Genomic DNA, 18,809 nt, shown 5'->3' with positions numbered 1-18,809 from the left:
CAAATGTTTTGCACTGTCATGCTTATGTTACCACAGTAAAGTGTTCAATGGCTTGCAAATAACGGTTGTCCGTTTATAAAACAAATATGGTCTTTTAGGAATGTTTCATGTAGTAATTTTAATTTCATATTTTGAGCCATCACTTGAGCTTGAATAAATTATTTGAGCTATATAAATGTTTGCATCCTATTGAGAATACTGAAGCTGAAAGTAAAAAGCATAAACCTAACTCAGAAAATCTTTGAATATCTAGAAGTTATACTTCAGAGATTTTTAATTTTCTTCACTTCAAATTCTACTTTTTGTCAAGTGACAAAAGTCACCTCTTTTAATAAACTTCAAATGGAAATATGTATGCCTTTTATATTTTGTGATCTTGAATGCTTTAATTCATGTAAACCTTTTCCAATTTTTAGAGGGACAGAAGGAAAATGAAAAGATGAAAAATGAAGAACAGCCCATAAATTCAGGAAATCATTTTATGCCCAATGCACCGGAAGAAGCTTCTGTGAAGATAGAAAAAGATGATGAAAAGGAACTTGTGAAACTTCCAGTCATAGTGAAGCTAGAAAAACCTTTGGCAGAAAATGAGGAAAGAAAGATTATCAAAGAAGAAAGTGATTCTTTCAAGGAAAATGTCAAACCTACTAGAGTTGAAGTGAAGGAACATAGAGCCGAACCTAGAGATATGAAAAGTAGCTTAGAGAAACTGGAGCCAGAGAGACTAGAGTTCGGTGGCAATGTTAAATCTCAAGAAATTACTGAAAAGTCTACTGAAGAAACCGAGAAACTTAAAAATGACCAACAGGCCAAGATACCACTAAAAAAACGAGAAATTAAACTGAGTGACGATTTTGACAGTCCAGTCAAAGGACCCTTATGTAAATCAGTTACTCCAACAAAAGAGTTTTTGAAAGATGACATAAAGCAAGAGGAAGAGACTTGTAAAAGGATTTGTACAATCACTTCTTTGGGTCATGAAGGGAAACAACTAGTAAATGGAGAAGTTAGTGATGAAAAAATACTGCCAACTTTTAAGACAGAACAAATAGAGACAAAGTTTTATGATACAAAGGAAGATAGTGATAGCCCCTGTAAGGACAAAAATGTCATTGTGGAGGGAAATGGAACAGAATCCTTAAATTCTGTTATAACGAGTATAAAAATGGGTGATCTGGAGAAACAAGTGATCCCTAGAGGGAAAACTACAGATAACTCAATATCAGTATTAGAGCCCCACTGTCTAAAAGGGCAAGTAGAGGAACCTGGTCATCCAGAAATGGATACTTCTCATGAGATCTCTGAGATTGCGGAGGATCTCTCTTTAAAAGCTGCTTTATCTACCACTGAATCCTGTACTTTGAACATTGAAGAGAAGTCTCCCAAAAGTAAAAAAGATAAACGTCCACCAGTCATAGAATGTCTTGAAAAATTGGAGAAGTCCAAAAAGACATTTCTTGATCAAGACACACAACGATTGAGTCCAATACCAGAGGAGGTTCCAAAAAGTACTCAAGAATCAGAAAAGCCAGGCTCTCCTGCAGCAGTTGAAACTTCTTCACCATCTAATGTGACTGGCTTTTGCAAGAAACTAGCCTCTGAAAAAGAAATGGTAGAGTGTCAGAGTACAAGTCCCATTGATGGTCTGGAAAAAGGAGACCCAGAAATGTTAAAAGAAGATTCTGAGCCTACAAAAGTAGAAATGGATAATCTGGACAATGTCCAGACCTCTGGCACCGAAGATCCTTCTGAGACAAAGAGTCCTATGCAAAAAAGCAAACTTAAATACAAGTTGGTTCCTGAGGAAGAAACCAGTGCCTCAGAAAACACAGAGATAACTTCTGAAAGGCAGAAAGAAGGCATCAAACTGACAATTAGGATATCCAGTCGGAAGAAGAAGCCAGATTCTCCTCCAAAAATTCCAGAAACAGAAACTAAGCAAGAGAAAACAGAAAAGGAAGAAGAGAAAGTAAATGTAGGCCGTACTTTAAGGAGGTCTCCGAGAATTTCTAGACCCACAGCAAAAGTGGCTGAGACTAGAGATCAGAAAGCTGATAAAAAGAAAGGAGAAGAAGAGGAAGTGGATGAAGAGTCAGCAGCTTTGCAAAAAACAGATAAAAAGGAAAATTTGAAAAAGTCAGAGAAGGATACAAACTCTAAAGTAAGCAAGGTAAAATTTCTCCTGCTCTGCGTTTCAATTTTTATCAGAAATACTGTTGGTTATAGCTTTTTGCTTTTGTCTAAAATAATCATTCAGAGGTACTTAAAAGAAGAAAAAAGATTATCTTCCTATATCTGAGATAACCTGTGTCCAGTAGGTCTACTTAGGTATGAAATTTCAGGCTATATAATCTCATCATCTGTTTGACTTTATCACAAGGAAGTATAGGAATATGTTCTTTATGTAAGCTATTAAATTAATCAGACCTGTGAGATTAAAAATGAGAATTCCTATAAACTTGTAACACTTTGGGACACGGTCTTTCAAATTCTTTTTCTGTAAATGTACATGTATTTTCATAAATATATACCCATTCATTTAAAAAAATGGAATCAAATGTGTTAATTTTTTCATGAGTTTTTCATTTAAAAATGTATCTCTAAAGTCTTTCCATGGCAATAAATTCCATCTTTTCTGGTTATCAGTAGTCACATAGTATTCCATAGTGTGGATGTGCCTCAATTTATTTAATTACTCCCTTATTGATTGACATTTAGGTTGTTTCCAATTTTTCACTATTACAGGCAGTGCTGCATTGAAGATCCTTTTGGACATGAGTGAGTATTTCCTTAGAATAGACTCCTAGAATTGGAATTGTTGGGTCAAAGGGCATGTGTATTTTAAGTTTTGGTAGCTATTTCCACAATGCCCTCCAAATGAAAGTCCCACGAATGTGCACTCACATACCAGTGTATGAGAGTACCTGTTTTCCTCCAATTTAATCATTAGTCTTAAAAAGTCAGAATTCCTTTTTCTGTGATTTTCTAGGCAAAGATTAAGTCTGACAAGTCTGACTAGTCTATGGGAGTTTCTTAATAATGACAAGTACTATTTTTGTTTTTTATTTAAGTGATCAGATTATTCTTAATTGTACGTGAGCCTTATTCCCGATAGTATTGAATTTTCAATTCTTTTAAGAAAATTTTCTTTTCTGTTGTTATTTTATCTTTGGGAACTTACACTATAGTGATTAAAACATGAATTAAAAGATTGTGAAACAAGGCAATGAAAAGTAGTTTACAACATTGTAGACGTATTCTCTGAAGAATATAGTTTTTACATTTATTGAGATTTTAATCTGCAATCTGACCCATTAAAATATTTTAAATTTGGAGCCTCCCTGGTGGCCTAGGTATAAAGTCTTAGCACTATCACTGGGACAGCCTGAGTTCGATCCCTGGCCAGGGAGCTGACCCACATGGTCCAGCATGTACTCACCACAGCAGTACATTTTAGTAGATCTGCCTGTTTTGCTCCTCATTCTGTGTCTGGTAAATCCCCTCACACCACCTCCCAGCTCTGGCCTTCTGTGTAAAAACAATAAATAAAATATTTAAAAATAAATTAATTAAATTTTAAAATTTATCTTTGATATAAGAATTTGAAATTTTGTATGACCCTATGTGAGAATATAGTCAATGCTCTGTTACAGAGCCTTTAAGATGTGCATGGCCTTTGACCCAGAATCCTCTTCAAGGAATTTATCCTAACTATAAAGGTGTGTATAAAAATGTATATCTAATTGCATATATTGTTTACAAAAGTGAAAAAATGGGAAACAACTGCCTAAATGTCTTAGTACAGGAAATTAAATACAGCTGTGTAATAACATATTTATCATTGTTTACAGTGAGGATGGTAATATTTTGTTAGTAAAGAAAATAAAACAATGTTTACAACAATCCCTAGCCTCTCATAAAAGTAAAAAAAAAAAATTGAAATATATTCCAAAATTTAATAGAAACTATGGTTTACCTGTTGATGAAGCAACTATAATTTTCTTTATCTTTTTTGTATAGTCACTAAATATTATACAGTGGACATACCAGAATTTAAAAAAACCTCATTATACCAATTTTTCATTTTACACAAGGTAAAACCCAAAGGCAAAGTTCGATGGACTGGTTCTCGAACACGGGGAAGGTGGAAATATTCCAGCAATGATGAAAGTGAAGGATCTGACAGTGAAAAATCATCTGCAGCTTCAGAAGAGGAGGAAGAAAAGGAAAGTGAAGAAGCCATTGCAGCAGATGATGATGAACCATGCAAAAAATGTGGCCTTCCAAACCACCCTGAACTAGTATGTAACTGGTCTCACAAATATCATTCATATAGCATAACACTATCGTTGCCAGGAACAGCCTAGATCTGGGGTTGATCATGATAACACATTTTCCCTTTTTTTATTGCTAAAGAGACCATCTGTAACTTTAATTTCTCTTTCTTAAATACCCAATTCTAGGGAGAATGAGGATCCTACATTCATTCTACCTAGTTTATATAGTGATATTTCCACTACAAATAAGAATATACTCCTAATCTTTTTCAAAAGTCAATGAGTTTATTCAAATAGTTGTATTCTTTTTGTTTAGGCTTTTCTTCATTTTGTTATTTAATTATAATGGTATTTCTGAAATGCTAGCTTTAAGTAAACACCTGAAGATCCTTTTGCCTTTTGTTAAAAACATACAAAGTAGTAATCTACTAGAGCTTTAAACTTTAAAATTAACAATTCTAAAAAAATTTTGAGAAGATACATTGTAGACCATATGGTCAGATGGAACGGTAATAGATTTATATAGAACTAACTTTCTTAGGAAGTAATTCTTCGAAAGTGACCTAAGTTGGAAAACCCAGTCACACGCACGCACGCACTGCAATTCCTAAGTACTTTCTAAAGGACTTTCTTTAGAATATGCTATTAAAAAACTTTTTTGCTTTTGTTTTTAATTTTACAGAGAACAGGGGTGTGAGGGCAGTAGGGCAGTAGGTGAGAAGATTCACCAGGACAAGAGTGGGAAGTCAAACAGGCAGATTTACTGAAATACATTGTTAGAGGGAGCAGTAGGCAAGGCAGGAGAGATCTGCTGTGCCATATGTGGGTTAGCTCCATGGTTAGGGATCAAATTCAGGTCTTAGTGGGATAATACTGAGACTTAAACCCTGAACCACTGGGGAGACCCTAAAGATATTCTTGTTATGCCCAATTCTATCAGTTACTATGTTCTGATGAACAGGTTTGACTTTAATGGCAGGCCTCAGCTATTAAGTAGAAAGAAATACACTTCACGGTGGATAGAATTGTGTAGAAAACTTTCTGAGATCCCCTGAAGTTTGTAAAAGTCATATGAGATGGTTTTTCTTTTTTAAGATTTATTTATTTATGCATACAGAACTGGGGTACAGGCCAGAGATGCGGAGGGTGATAGTATTCACCAGAGATAGAACCCGGGGCAGAACAGGCAGATTGACAAAGCACACTGCTGAGGGGAGCAGCGGGCTGGTCAGGAGAGGTCTGCCGCACCATGTGGTCACCTCTGGGGCAGGCGGGGATGAACTCATGCGGAAGTGGCTTTAGCTTCTTAGTGCTGTGCTTTAACTCGCTGCGCCACCAGAGAGGGCCCTGAGATGGTTTTTCAAGACATTTTCCTTGAAAGTAATGTAGTTTGATGGGAAAGTCATGGGGGCCAGACAAACTTGAATGCAGATCCTGTTTCTACCACTTATGAGGTGCTTTCTTCTTTGTATCTTGTTAATCCTTTTTATAAATGAGAACAGTATCACATACTTATTGAGGGTTGTTTTTATTAAGTTATGTGAAGTTCTACTAGCATAGTTCGTGGCCTCTGTTATGTACTAGGTTAAACTTTTTTTAAAATTGGTGCATACAGCTTTATACAGCTCAGTATAGGCCAGAGCTGTGGGTAGGCCAGAGCTGTGGGGTGAGGGGCTGTGAGAGGTTTCATCAGAAGTGACAGTGGAGAGCAAAACAGGTAGATTGACTAAAATATACTCCCAAGGGGAGCAGTAGATAAGAACTGCGTGTCCTGCTGTGGGTTAGCTCCCTGGCCAGGGATCGAACTCACCGTGCAGTGGTTACCTGTAGCTTCACAAAGCTGAGACTTAAATCCCTACACCACGAGGGAGGCCTGGTTAAATTTATTTCTAGTTTACTTGTTCTTAATGTTAAAATTCTATCTGTAAACAAAATTTGTCAGTGCAGTTTATCATATCCCGGGCATTTCTAGGTACATAAAAACAGAAGATGACTTTAGCATGAAGGAAAAAAGATGTTAAAAATTTGGCTGAGGGCCCTCCCTGGTGGTTCAGCAGGTTAAAGCACAGCACTAAGAAGCTAAAGCCACTTCAGCATGAGTTTGATCCTGGCCCGGAAGGTGACCCACATGGCACGGCAGACCTCTCCTGACCCACTCCTTGCTCCCCTAAGCAGTAAACTTCATTGATCTGCCTGTTCTGCTCTCCACTGTCTCTGGTGAATCCTCTCACTGTCCCTGCACTTCTGGCTTGTACCCCAGTTCTGTATGCATAAATCAATAAAGCGTTAAAAAAAAAAAAATTGGCTGAGAAGACCAGTCTAAGCATTTTCAAGGTTATCAGACCATGAAAGTTAGATCAAAATTGTGTGGAGGCAGGCTAAGAGGAGATTTGAAGTAATATTTTCTGCCCTCTAAATCAAGGAAAAATGAATTTTTTGTCTTTTCCTGTTTCCTAATGTCTTTTCAAATTAAGAGTGTATTTTAAATGAGGCAGCAATATAGGTCAATGATAAAGTTATGTGAGAAATAAGAAATTTTAAAACGGTGGGCAGAAATGACAGAGGAGATGGGAAAATTGTATCCTTGGAACAGAGAGGGAATTAGTTTTTAGTTGGTTGTTAATAGCTGTTCTGAAATCCCATTGCTCGTTATTATGACAAAGAGAATGACACTGGAAACTGAAGATCCCAAATGTAGTGGATTTCTTATGTCACATGCTTAAGGATTTAGCAATATTATGTGTTGAATGGTAGGATAGGATGGTAATTTATAAAGACATGGTCCTTGTTGTCAATGATCTTATAGTAAAAATATAGTAATTTCATAAACAAATAGAGAATCCTGTGGGATTTCCCAGGTGTTTTAGTCAAAATAAATGGATTCATTACCCAAGACTTGGGACTCTTATGTGATACTGCTTAATTTCATGGGATTTTATTTCACCTTTATTGCAAAATAGAATATTTGTTTAAAAAGAACTGAATTCTAAAGGTTTGCTTGGATTTTGCTTTTTGAATTTTATATTTACCATAGAAACAGTGAAATAAATGGAATGAGGTTCCCATACTAGTCCACTTATGCCTTTATCAGTCAGCCAACCATATACCTGTAATACTAATACAGCTTAGTTCTGATTTTTGGATCTTGGTAGCAAGTGGTATAGAAAAAGAGGGGGATGTAGTTTTTTGCTTGTAAATGGCTGCACATATGTGCACATCCCACCCCAGTCCCCCACACCCCAATCTCTGTTGTTATGGGTCAGCAGTTTAAAAATCATTTTACATATTACATGAGGGTTTAATAAATAAACAACTGCTAATAATAGGAGCAGGGGAAATATAAGCTATTTTCTGTAGTGCCAGAAAATAAAGAGATGGTGTTTTTGGTTTTTGTTTTATAAGAAAGGATGTGGAGAAGTCCTAAGGACACAGGAACCAATATTTAAGAGCTTCCAGCATGCTTACTACAACTATGACAATTTGAACATCGAATTAAATAACGTAGTTTTAGGTTATAACCCAAATAATAAATATCAATTAGCTCATTTTGAAATTAATTAATTATCAAATAAATTTGGGGAGGAGGGATATTTTTCTTTACAGAAACATTTCAAATAACAGATACAAAGGAATGAGGGAAATAAAGAATCACCATTACAATGCAGTAGTAATTATTACGAGATAGATCCATGAGGACTGTTAACACTAATGGGTGAAACTTTAAAGAAAAAGAATATTTGCATAGTTCCAACTTATCTTTCCTCCATATATTTATTAATGTATAAGTTACTATGATGACTTTTAACATACATACAAATCCTTTGATACTCTCCTTTTCCCAGAGATTGGAGCTTAATAGGCAACCTCATTATTTATAATGAGAATAGAATATGAAAAGTGATATTTAATAATTTTACAGTAATAAAAACCAATACAAAACTATCATAGCCAAATAATGCAGTTTAATATCATTATTAGTCAGCCACATTGATATAACATACACCCACATATGAAGTAATGCATCTTTGGTACTCTTTAAAACCCGCAACTGTGGTCTTATCAAAAGAAGATATCAGACAAATTCATAATGTCTCCAAATTATCTGAACATTATTCTTCAAAACTGTCAAAAGCCCTGGAAAAAAAAAGACCAAGAAATTAGTATAAATAAGAAATTAAGAAGATATGAATAAATGCAATGGAATATACTAGATTGGATTCTGGAATCAGAGAAAGGAACTTGAGGGAAACTGATAAAATCTGAATAAAATTTGTAATTGTACTGATGTTAATTTCTTAGTTTTGGTCAATGTACCATGGTTATGTAAGATGTTAACATTAGTAAATGGTTTTAGAAACTCCTTACTATGTAATTCTTCTGTAAATCTAAAATTATTTTAAAATTAAATATTTTAGGCCCTTCCTGGTATTACAACTGTGAAGCTGTCATAGCCACTACAAATGAGTTTCTTGTAATAGGGAATTAAGATGTTATTTCAAGTGGATATAATTTTTAAAATCCTGTATGGTAGTTTACGATATGTGAGTATGAAGCTCTATTACAGGGGCCTCCCTGGTGGTACAAAGGTTTGAGTCTCAGCATTATGAAGCTACCAGCAGCCACTGCAGCATGGTTTCGGTCCCTGGCTAAGGAGCTGACCCACATGGCATAGCAGACCCCTCCTGACCCTTCCTGCCGCTCCCCTCAGCAGTGTATTTCAATCCATCTGCCTATTCTGCTTCGGTCTAGTGAATTCTCTCACCCCCAGCACTTCTGGTCTGTACCCCAGTTCTTGTATGCATAAATAAATCTTTAGGGGGGAAAAAAAGAGAAACACTACTACAAAGAATGAGTTGTTATGGCATACTATAAAAGGATTGTAACTAGAAAGAACTTGTTATTTTTTATTAAATCATGTAGCTTAACATTTTCTTAGGTTAGTGTGTGTGTGTGTTTTTAATTTGTTACATGACATTTCAAGCTTCTAATTATCAGCTCTTTTTTATTATTTTTGTTTAGATAAAGATTATTTTTTAGCATAGTTCCAAGAAATGTTGAAGTATCTTTATTTTGGCCTGAAAGTCATTGAGTTTTAGCTATAGTTAGGTTGATACTAATGTGTGGTTTATTTCAGATTCTTCTGTGTGACTCTTGTGACAGCGGATACCACACTGCCTGTCTTCGCCCTCCTCTGATGATCATCCCTGACGGAGAATGGTTCTGCCCCCCTTGCCAACATGTATGAGCCAGCAACACATCTCTGTTTTTCCATTCTTTGATATTACACTCAAACTAATAACACTTCTTGACAGCTGTTAAAAATTTTTAATTTTCAAAGTAATGTGTAATATTACTTACCTTTTATTTAAGATTCTGTGAAAGCAGGACTATAGAAAAAGCTGCCTTTCATTAATATGTTGTGGGTCTTCTCTTTTTTTTCCAAAGGGATTCTCAGAAGCTCTTTTTGTTTTCAAATTTAGATGTTTCAGATTTACAACAAAGACCTAATTTTTACAAAAGCTATAGTCTTCATTTTATTTTTTCCTCAAATTTGCTAAAGATAAGTGTCCCCAAATTAAGGTAATATGCAAGGGAAGAAAAAGTTTCTCCCTATTTGTTTAGCCCTTTCTTTCAGCCTCTTTTTCATTTCTGCCTGTCTGCCTTTTGTCAGGAGCTTAATAATATACACAGGATTAGACATATGAATTGTTTTTCTCGTAGCTCAATTCAGGTGAATTGTTTTTGAAAACTGAAAAAAACAAGAAATTTTTGTACCACTATCTCTAAGGATACTTTCCAAGTTCAGTCTCATTTTGCTTTAAAGATTATGTACTTTATGTATTTCTCAATTATGTGGACTTTTGTGAGTTAGCATATGTTTATCAGTTACATTCTTCAGGTTTCAACCCATTATCTGTGCAGCATAGATCTTTTTCAAAAATAGTGATTGACACCATTTTATTTTGTACCTCTAATCTTCTCTCTTAAAAATGTTGTGGGATTTAAAAATACATTTTAATCACTGCCATATATTTAGTAATTCTCATGTATATACTTTGAGCCGAATGCTGTTTTAAAACAGATTAATGTCAATAAGGTAGGCACATACGTGTTTTGTTTTGTGTTGTTTGTTTGTTTGTTTGTTTTTAGCAAGGCTTAGCTTTTCTAAGGTGCTTTATTTCAAAGATACTAAGTTCATCCTCAGTTCAGTGGATGCTGAGGCACCTCATTAAACACAAGAGGTGTTCTTCACTGTTCACTCACTGTGTGGGCACTTACCAGCTCTCATGGCAAAGAATCCATAAGCTAATACTATGCAGGTGATAAAAGATTGTGAAAATGTTATTTAAAATGACCCTGATGTACTTTGCTCTTTTAGAAACTGCTGTGTGAAAAGTTAGAGGAACAATTGCAGGATTTGGATGTTGCCTTAAAGAAGAAGGAGCGTGCTGAACGCAGGTATTGTGATGAGTATATTAATGTTTTACTCTAGGGCACTTGACAACAAAGTTGTCTTGCAATGTAGATTAGTGTGTCCATCTAAATTGGAGTTTGGCAGGCTGTGAACTGTGGGCTGAATCTGAATTTTTTTTTTTTTTTTTTGTATTACCACTAACAGTGAAAGCTTTTTAAATGGTTGAGGAAAAATCAAAACAAGGATCACATTTGATAACACATGAAAATTAAATATTCAGATCTCCTTGCTCATTGTCCATAAAGAAAGTTAAGTTGGAACATAGTCATGCTCATTTGTTTATACACTTACCCGTGGCTACTTTGCATTACAATGATCGACTTGAGCAGTTGCAGCAGAGACTTCTGTTCCTCACGAAACCTAATTCATTATTTGTCCTGTTACAGAAAAAGTTTGCCAATCCCCGACCTAAAATATTTATTAAAACTACTCGCAATAAATATTGGTTCAAGTATTGTGGAGTATTGTGGAGGATATGTGTCTAAAAACTGGTCTACAATTTAGTTACCCATGTCATCTCTTTGGGTGGGTAGAATTTAACAGTGATGAAATAAAGAGCATTTAAGTGCTGAACTGTGTCCTACTGACTGTAAGATGTACCTCCCTTTTCAATATGCCACTGCAGTGATCTAAAGCAGTTGGACAAGGCTTCTTGAAGAGGGTAAGACTGGAGTTGAGCATAACCTTTAAAAGGGAACTTAGAATCATTACAATAAATTTATATTTATTTATATTTATTTGTGCTTTCTTTGATTAAACTTTGTTAACCATTCAGATCTACCATTTACCAAACTGAAAAGATGAATTAAGAAAAAGCTCTCATAGAGCTCACCTTTTATCAGATATATAAATCAGTAATAAAATAGAAAAGATCTATTCAGAGCAATGCAAAAACATTGTGGAGGGCCATTTTAGTTCTTCTAAGGGTTGGGAGGTTCCTGGTAGATAATTTGGGAGATGTGCATAAAAATGTTTCAGGCAAAGTCACAAAGAATAGGAGACTGGCAGGGGATAAAGTTATAAAAGTAGATTGCAGTTAAATTGTATACAGCTTTGCATACCTGGCTAGGGAATTTTAATTATTCTCTGTAGGCAGTGGGGGAGCTATCAAAAGAAGGATTTGCATAATTAGATTTTTATTTCAGAAAAAATGATCTGGTAACAGTAAGAATAACGGCTTATAGGTAAGCCTTTTGCAGTAAAGTCGATGAGAGCCAGTAAGCCCTGAACTAAGACAATCATTTTGATAATAAAGTGGAGATATTGATGAGAATTTTCATAGTGTTATAGGACTTTCTTTTTTAAGATTTATTTTTATATATTTATGCATACAAGAACAATAGTACAGGCCAGAGGTGCTGGGAACTAGAGGGGTCATCAGAGACAGAGTGGGGAACAGAACAGGCAGATTGACTGAAATATACTCTTGAGGGAAGCAGCAGGTAAGTAAGACAGGAGATGTCTGCCACACCACATGCGTTGGCTTCATGGGTAGCAGATCTCTGCTGCAGTGGCTGGTGACAGCTTAATAGCACTGTATCTTTAACCTCTAAACCACCAGGGAGGCCCCTGATCAGCAGGACTTTCACTACTCATCAATACAATAGCATACTGTGAGCAAATCTAAGCAGTAAATGTTGCCTGATCAATTTATTGCCCTTTTTTTTTGGCTGCTATTCTAACCTGCTGTTACGTAGTTTCACCAAAAATTTTAGCTTGCCTTAAGGTAGTCAGTTCATTCCATAATCTACTTGGTGCAAAGGTGAAACTTAAAAATGGGTTTTGCCTGGAGAACCTGGTTTTTTTCTTTGAGTGCTCTGGCTCATAATAAATGCTAGCTACTTAGTTTAAAGACAAAATTAATCTTTAAAATTTAACTTAAAAAATAGCTGTTTAAATACCTTTGTGCTTAGGAGCTCTGGATAGTAGTTATATAAAATTAGGACTATGTTGATGTGTAGCGGTGCTTCTGTTTTTAATCTCTGTACTGGTAAAGATGTAACTAAAGATGTTTCAGATTAAATTTTAAATCATAATTTAAAATTAGATTTTCTTTTGCTTTGGCCTTTCTGAAATCTTCATTCCCTTTGGAGAAAAGAGCAGTTTTCTAGTGCTCTAGAACTGATTTGATTCAGCAGTAGATGTCTAATAGGCTCACTCGTTAAGGCCTCGAGAGAAAATGTTTTCTCTAGAAAAGCCAAGAATATAAGCCACTAAGAATTTGATGCTCAAACTTCATCAACTTGTTCTTTGAAGACTTGTGACACTTAACACCTTTCATGCTTGGAAAGTTTGGTGACATACTATAGAGTATGCCTCATACTCTAGGATATGCTGCTACAGTTAAGAAAAACTTTGCATTTTAGAAATTTATGTTAAAATGTACCACAGTATTTGTTGCATTAGTTGATCTCCCATTTACTAGTTACTTGCTTTCTCTTTTTCACTTGGTAATCCTCTTTATTTAAATGTTATTCTTAATGAGGACATCTGCAGTTGTGGCTTAAATCATGTACAAGGTCCTATATGAGATTGGATCATTGCAAGGAGAACGAAGTTAGTGCTGTATGGAGACCAGTCTAGCACAGGGCCAGTCAACAAAATTATTGCTTTTGTTTAATTCCCTCCAATAATCTGGCTAACAAAGTCTCACTTATAGCTCCTGTGCAGAGTTCTCACCTATAACTCCTACATGTGCGCGCGCACACACACACACACACACACACACAAATTTTGGTAACTTTAAACAGCAAAATATGTATCCAAAATAAACAGTATTTACTATAAATTCCAGGTGGCTTCATCTATTTTTAAAAATAGGCGATTTTATTCATCCTTCGTAAAGTTTGTAAACTATCTCAAACAACTTAGAACCTGCATCATTACTCTTTGTGTCACAGTACAAGATCATCTTTGCATTTGACATTCAGTCAGCTTTTATTAAGCAATTACTTCATGTTATACAAATTAATCAATTATAAAGAAGTTTATTATGTGGTCCCTACCTTTGTTTGTTTGTTTGTTTGTTTTTAGATATTTATTTGTGCACACAGAACTGGGGTACCGTCCAGAGGTGCAGGGGTGGTAAGAGAATGCACTGGGGACAGAATGGCGAGCAGAATAGGCAGATTGACAAAGTACACTGTGGAGGGGAGCAGTGGGCAGGTCAGGAGAGGTCTGCCACGCCATGTGGGTAACCTCCCTGGCCAGCGATCAAACTCATGTTGCAGTGGCTGAGGCTAACTTCACAGTGCTGCTCTTTAACCTAATACACCATCAGGGAAAGTCACAGTCCCTACTAAGGGGGTGGATAGTGTGGACAGGAAGGATGTGTCCATGAGTAATTAGTGACTAGCCAGTCATCTGTCGACAAAATTGAAACTGTGATGCTCTGTGAAATCTTTTGTTTAAACATCCATTCAGTTGATTTGTAAATGTCTCTTCCAGAACTTGGTGCCAGAAACTTTGGAAATTCAAATAGCTCTGTATTTCCAGAGCCTATTAACACTTTTCTAGAGAATTATATTTTATCAGGGCTGAAAATTTCCAGGTAATATAGCTGAGAGAAAGATATAAGAAGTTTGGAAGTGTATGCAAAGGTATATAAATATGATGAACTATGAATTCTAAGCTAGGTAAGAGGGAAAGTAAGATTATGAAGAGAGGATAGACAGTGAAAGTAGATTTTATCAGTGTATAGAAGTCCTGTTGGAGTCATGGAATTGTTGATACCTATATGCCAGGAGTGAGCTAGAAAGTGAACTTGTTGATGTCAGAGTAGGATATCTGAAGTTTTAGAAGGGTGTGGCTATTCATAATGATAAAATATGATGACTGAGCTTATAAGAGAAAATGGATGATATATTTTCTTTAAGATGATTAAGCAAGAGAATGTTGTGATGATAAATCATACCCACCTTTAAGATCCTACTCAGATGTTACCATGTATTTAAGGTCTTTGATAACAAACTGTTCCTTTTAAGTGTTTTCAATTATATGTGTTCATAATGTACCATCATCAGTTGTTAAATAATTGTGAGGGCAAGAACTGTCTTATTTACCTTTGGATTCCTAGGAATGACACAATTTATGACCTTAGTGAATTATGTGGTGGGGCATCAGTGGCTACTGATATCTTGATAGCACAGAGACTTAACCACTTATCCCACTAAGGAGACTCTTCTCCTGAAGAAATCTTAACTGTCTCTGAAGATACTTTATTGTAGCACCCTAGAATGCAGTAGCACATTGTGGCTGCATGGCTTTTTTCCCCTGTAAATAAGTAGTAAATGGTCTTAATATCATTCATTAGGATCTTGATATAATTCTGTTATGTAGAATTCTGTTTTATTGTAATTTTATTAAGATGAGATTATATCTGCACATTTACCCATACAATATTACTGAAAACTTCTAGCATAATAAAGAATTGTATTTGACCCTTGAACAATGTGGGGGTTAGACACCAAATCCTATCCACTGTTGAAAATCCCCATGTGAATTTTTGCTTCCCCAAACAGAACACCAATAATATAAACAGTTGATTAATGCATATCTTGTATGTTATGTATTATACATTGTACTCTTACAATAAAGTAAACTAGAATAAAAGAAAATATTAAGAAAAAAGGGACACACATTTACAGTACTTTGCTGTATTTCTTGATGACATAAGCTTATGTTGTTTATTTCTGAGAAAAATTTGCACATAAATACATCTACTCATGTTAACCTCTGTTCTATAAGGATCCAGTATAGTTAGTCCAAAGTGTTGTTTTCCATTTAATCACTTTGTGCATTATAGCATGATTCTTTTTGTTAAATTTCTTTGTCTTTTTCTGTTACAGGTTTTATTTTACTGGTTGAGTTACTATAAAGCTACAATTTTGACACTTTTAGCAAGTCTCTGCCTCCCACTAATACTATAAGTTTTATAGATAATAGCTAATATGGCTGTGATGTAACCTCTACTATAAACATGAAACCTTAATTTAGTATTGTCTGTGTTGTTAATGCTTTCATGACAATTTTACTAGCAAATCTCATTCTGTGTTTATTTTTCACTTAAAGGAAAGAGCGCTTGGTGTATGTGGGTATCAGTATTGAAAACATCATTCCTCCACAAGTAAGTTTCTATTTTGTAGTATTTTTAAAGAGGCTGCCATGATTGTTCTAAAATTTAACCCATCTTATGTATGAATAGTTTAAAATATGTGGCATATCTGTATAATGCTACATACCTAAAATGAAAATTTGGGAGCTTAAAGAAATCACCTATAATCCTTTATGTTTGAATTTTGTATATACAGGTAGTATCAAAATGTATTATCATATGTAAGCCATATTTACAGTCAGTTCTTGCGGTTTTTGTTCCTTCTTTTTTTAAGCCCAAAGTTGGGTGATTTGGATTTTTTTTTTTTTGCTTTGTTATACGCTCTTTATAGAGAATAGTTCAGGGGGATCTGGTTTTAAATTTCTCACTGTTGGGGTTATCGAAACTTCAACTTATTCACAGTTTGATTTCTTTGATGAAATGTCATTGTTTTACATTTATTAATCTAATTTATAACTAAGGTTCATGGGTGAATGCACATATAACATGGTTTTCATTTGAAAAATTTCTAAGCTTCAGTTAGGCTTAAATAACCAGTTTTGGTTAGTTGTTTACATCCTTTGACATCATTCTCCTTTGTTCTTTAAGTCCATTATTTCATTTATTTTGCACATCTAGTGAATATCTTTTGTGTCAAATTTGTCAAAAGATTTGTCAATGGAAAAGACCATAATTAACTCAGAAATAAAGTTTTTAGTACAGTATTTTTATCATTTAAGTTCTTTTTTACCTATATACTCAGTGTTGTCATGTTTATTCAGTTTGGAGGGAATAATAATTTTTCATACCTTTCACAAAATTTTTCTAGATGAACAAGAGAAAACTGTTAATTCTAAGGAAATTTGTTCTGTTATAAATTCTGTATTATTATACTTTCAAACCAGGAGCCAGATTTTTCTGAAGATCATGAAGAAAAGAAAAAAGATTCCAAAAAATCCAAAGCAAACTTACTTGAAAGGAGGTCAACAAGAACACGAAAATGTATAAGTTACAGGTAGGAAATTTGTGGAAATGTTACACTAAAGGCATGTACCAGAAATAGAAGCTTTTCCTCAAAGGTTTGTTTGCTCATGTCATCCTCTTGTGCTTAACATATTTTGTCAGATTTCTGTAGCTTTCAGTATTAAGTTTGAAACCTTTAACAATACCCATATAGCACATAACTTAGCTTTTCAGCTTCAGCTCATCTATATTTCCAATACTTACTAGCATCAGTCACACTGTCTTCTTTTAATCACTGTGCACGTGTTTCACTCTGCCTAGAATTTCCCTCCCATTTTCTCTTCTTGATCAGATTTCTCTTGTTATTTGTCCTCATAGCAAGCAGTTCTCCTTAAAGCACTTAATCATAGTTTTGCTGATTGCAATTTTAATTATTTGATTACTATTCCTCTCTCCAACTAGATTATTGTGTTAAAGGTGTGGATCATGCCTGTTTTATGTTTTATGTTTTTCTGTCCTTATACAGCTAGTATATTGCTGACAAATAGTGACAAATCCTAAGTGCTCCATAAATGCCTATTGAAAGATTAAATTTTAAAATTTTGGTTAATTGTGTGCTGTTAGAAAACCGGAGAGATTTTTCTATTCTGTTAGTAGCTAAAGCTAGTCTTCCCACTAAACCACCCCATTCCACTCTAATAACAAAGTTTATTATAATTAATTTAGCCCTTGCTTGGCAAGAGGTCTACTTTGAGCGTAACTTGAATAACTGAAAATTAAAACTTTTATAGAACCTTAAACTTGGGTCATGTTTATAGACTTTAGTGATGATCAAAAATTCACGTGTGACTTGCTGTTGTTGATACTGTTAGGTTTTATTAAATGTAGTAGCATCAGTAAGAGTAGAATCATTAATATATATGGCATGTGTCTATCCCATTAAAAAAAAATCTTGAATAAAAAAATGCCATCTTATATTAATGTAAAAAGACAAGAAACCAAACCAAAAAAAGTACTATTTTATATAAAATCATCAATACTAGTGAAGTCAAAGCCTACATGGAAAATGCAGGTATAAAGACAGTTTTGCTGTAAGACAGTGTATATATTCCTAAAAATCACTGTGCTGCATAAAAATCACATAATAAAAGCTAGTGATTGCGAGAAGTTAAAGAGCTAGAGCTACCAAAAAGAAATGGTAGTGCCATTTGACCTGTTACAGGTTAGGAAAGAACATAAATATTACACTAAATATAGCATTTTATGTTGATAAAGGCCCAAAGTTTGTCAGTGGAAGTGGTTATGAAGTGGGTTGCTGCTGGTAGGAAGATTATTTGAAATTAGTCAGAAACTTGTAATACCGGATGCAGGCAGCTATTGTTTATACATGATGAGATCAGGTTGCTGGTAAATCTGAGGTATGTGCTTATTTGCTTTGTATATTCCTGTGCAGCTATAAATTTTTTCTTTTACCTAGTTTTTCTCACTAATGAAATTACTTATAAGCAGCTATGAAATACATGGCTTGAATTATTTTCTAATATATTAGTCACATTGGAACAAATTTACACTGTCAGGACAAATTTGATAACAAAACTGATGGTATGTCTTCCAATGCTGATGTAATATGGTTGTTAAGGGAAACAAATTTGTTTTTTTTAGAATGTTATCTTGCATGTCAAAGTGGAATTGCTGGACCTGTATTACAGTTCTGTGTTTGTGTGTTTTGAGAAACTTTCATGCTCTTTTCCATGACGTCTGTACTTAATTGTATTCCAGTAAGACGTATATATGTCTTCCAGGTTCTCTACATTGTTACCAATACTCTTAGCTTTTGTTTTATAGATGGTGGCCATCCTAGCAGATATAAGGTGTTATCTCCTTTGACTAGCTTCCCTTTAATGTTTGGGGTTGCTGAGCTTCTGATATGTCTTTTGTTGGGCATTTATATTTTTCATCATTTTCCTTTATTTCTGCTACTTGGTGCTTTTTTTTTTTTTTT

The 18,809-nt window shown here is 34.7% G+C and overlaps 1 protein-coding gene across 1 annotated transcript in view; it reads left to right on the top strand.

The window, feature by feature from the left end:
• The window catches only part of RSF1 (remodeling and spacing factor 1), a 122,213-nt gene that overhangs the window by 82,749 nt on the left and 20,655 nt on the right, over positions 1 to 18,809 (top strand). The window contains exons 6-11 of the mRNA XM_004683235.2: positions 417 to 2,170; positions 4,095 to 4,301; positions 9,412 to 9,516; positions 10,657 to 10,736; positions 15,823 to 15,877; positions 16,750 to 16,859. Of these exons, the coding sequence (XP_004683292.1) occupies positions 417 to 2,170; positions 4,095 to 4,301; positions 9,412 to 9,516; positions 10,657 to 10,736; positions 15,823 to 15,877; positions 16,750 to 16,859 (2,311 nt within the window). The remainder of the gene's footprint in view (positions 1 to 416; positions 2,171 to 4,094; positions 4,302 to 9,411; positions 9,517 to 10,656; positions 10,737 to 15,822; positions 15,878 to 16,749; positions 16,860 to 18,809) is intronic.

The sequence above is a fragment of the Condylura cristata genome, unplaced genomic scaffold (genome assembly GCF_000260355.1).
Source record: "Condylura cristata isolate star-nosed mole 26May11 unplaced genomic scaffold, ConCri1.0 scaffold00015, whole genome shotgun sequence".
NCBI classification, from domain to species: Eukaryota; Metazoa; Chordata; class Mammalia; order Eulipotyphla; family Talpidae; genus Condylura; species Condylura cristata.
This window is presented reverse-complemented; position numbering and strand designations above follow the sequence as displayed.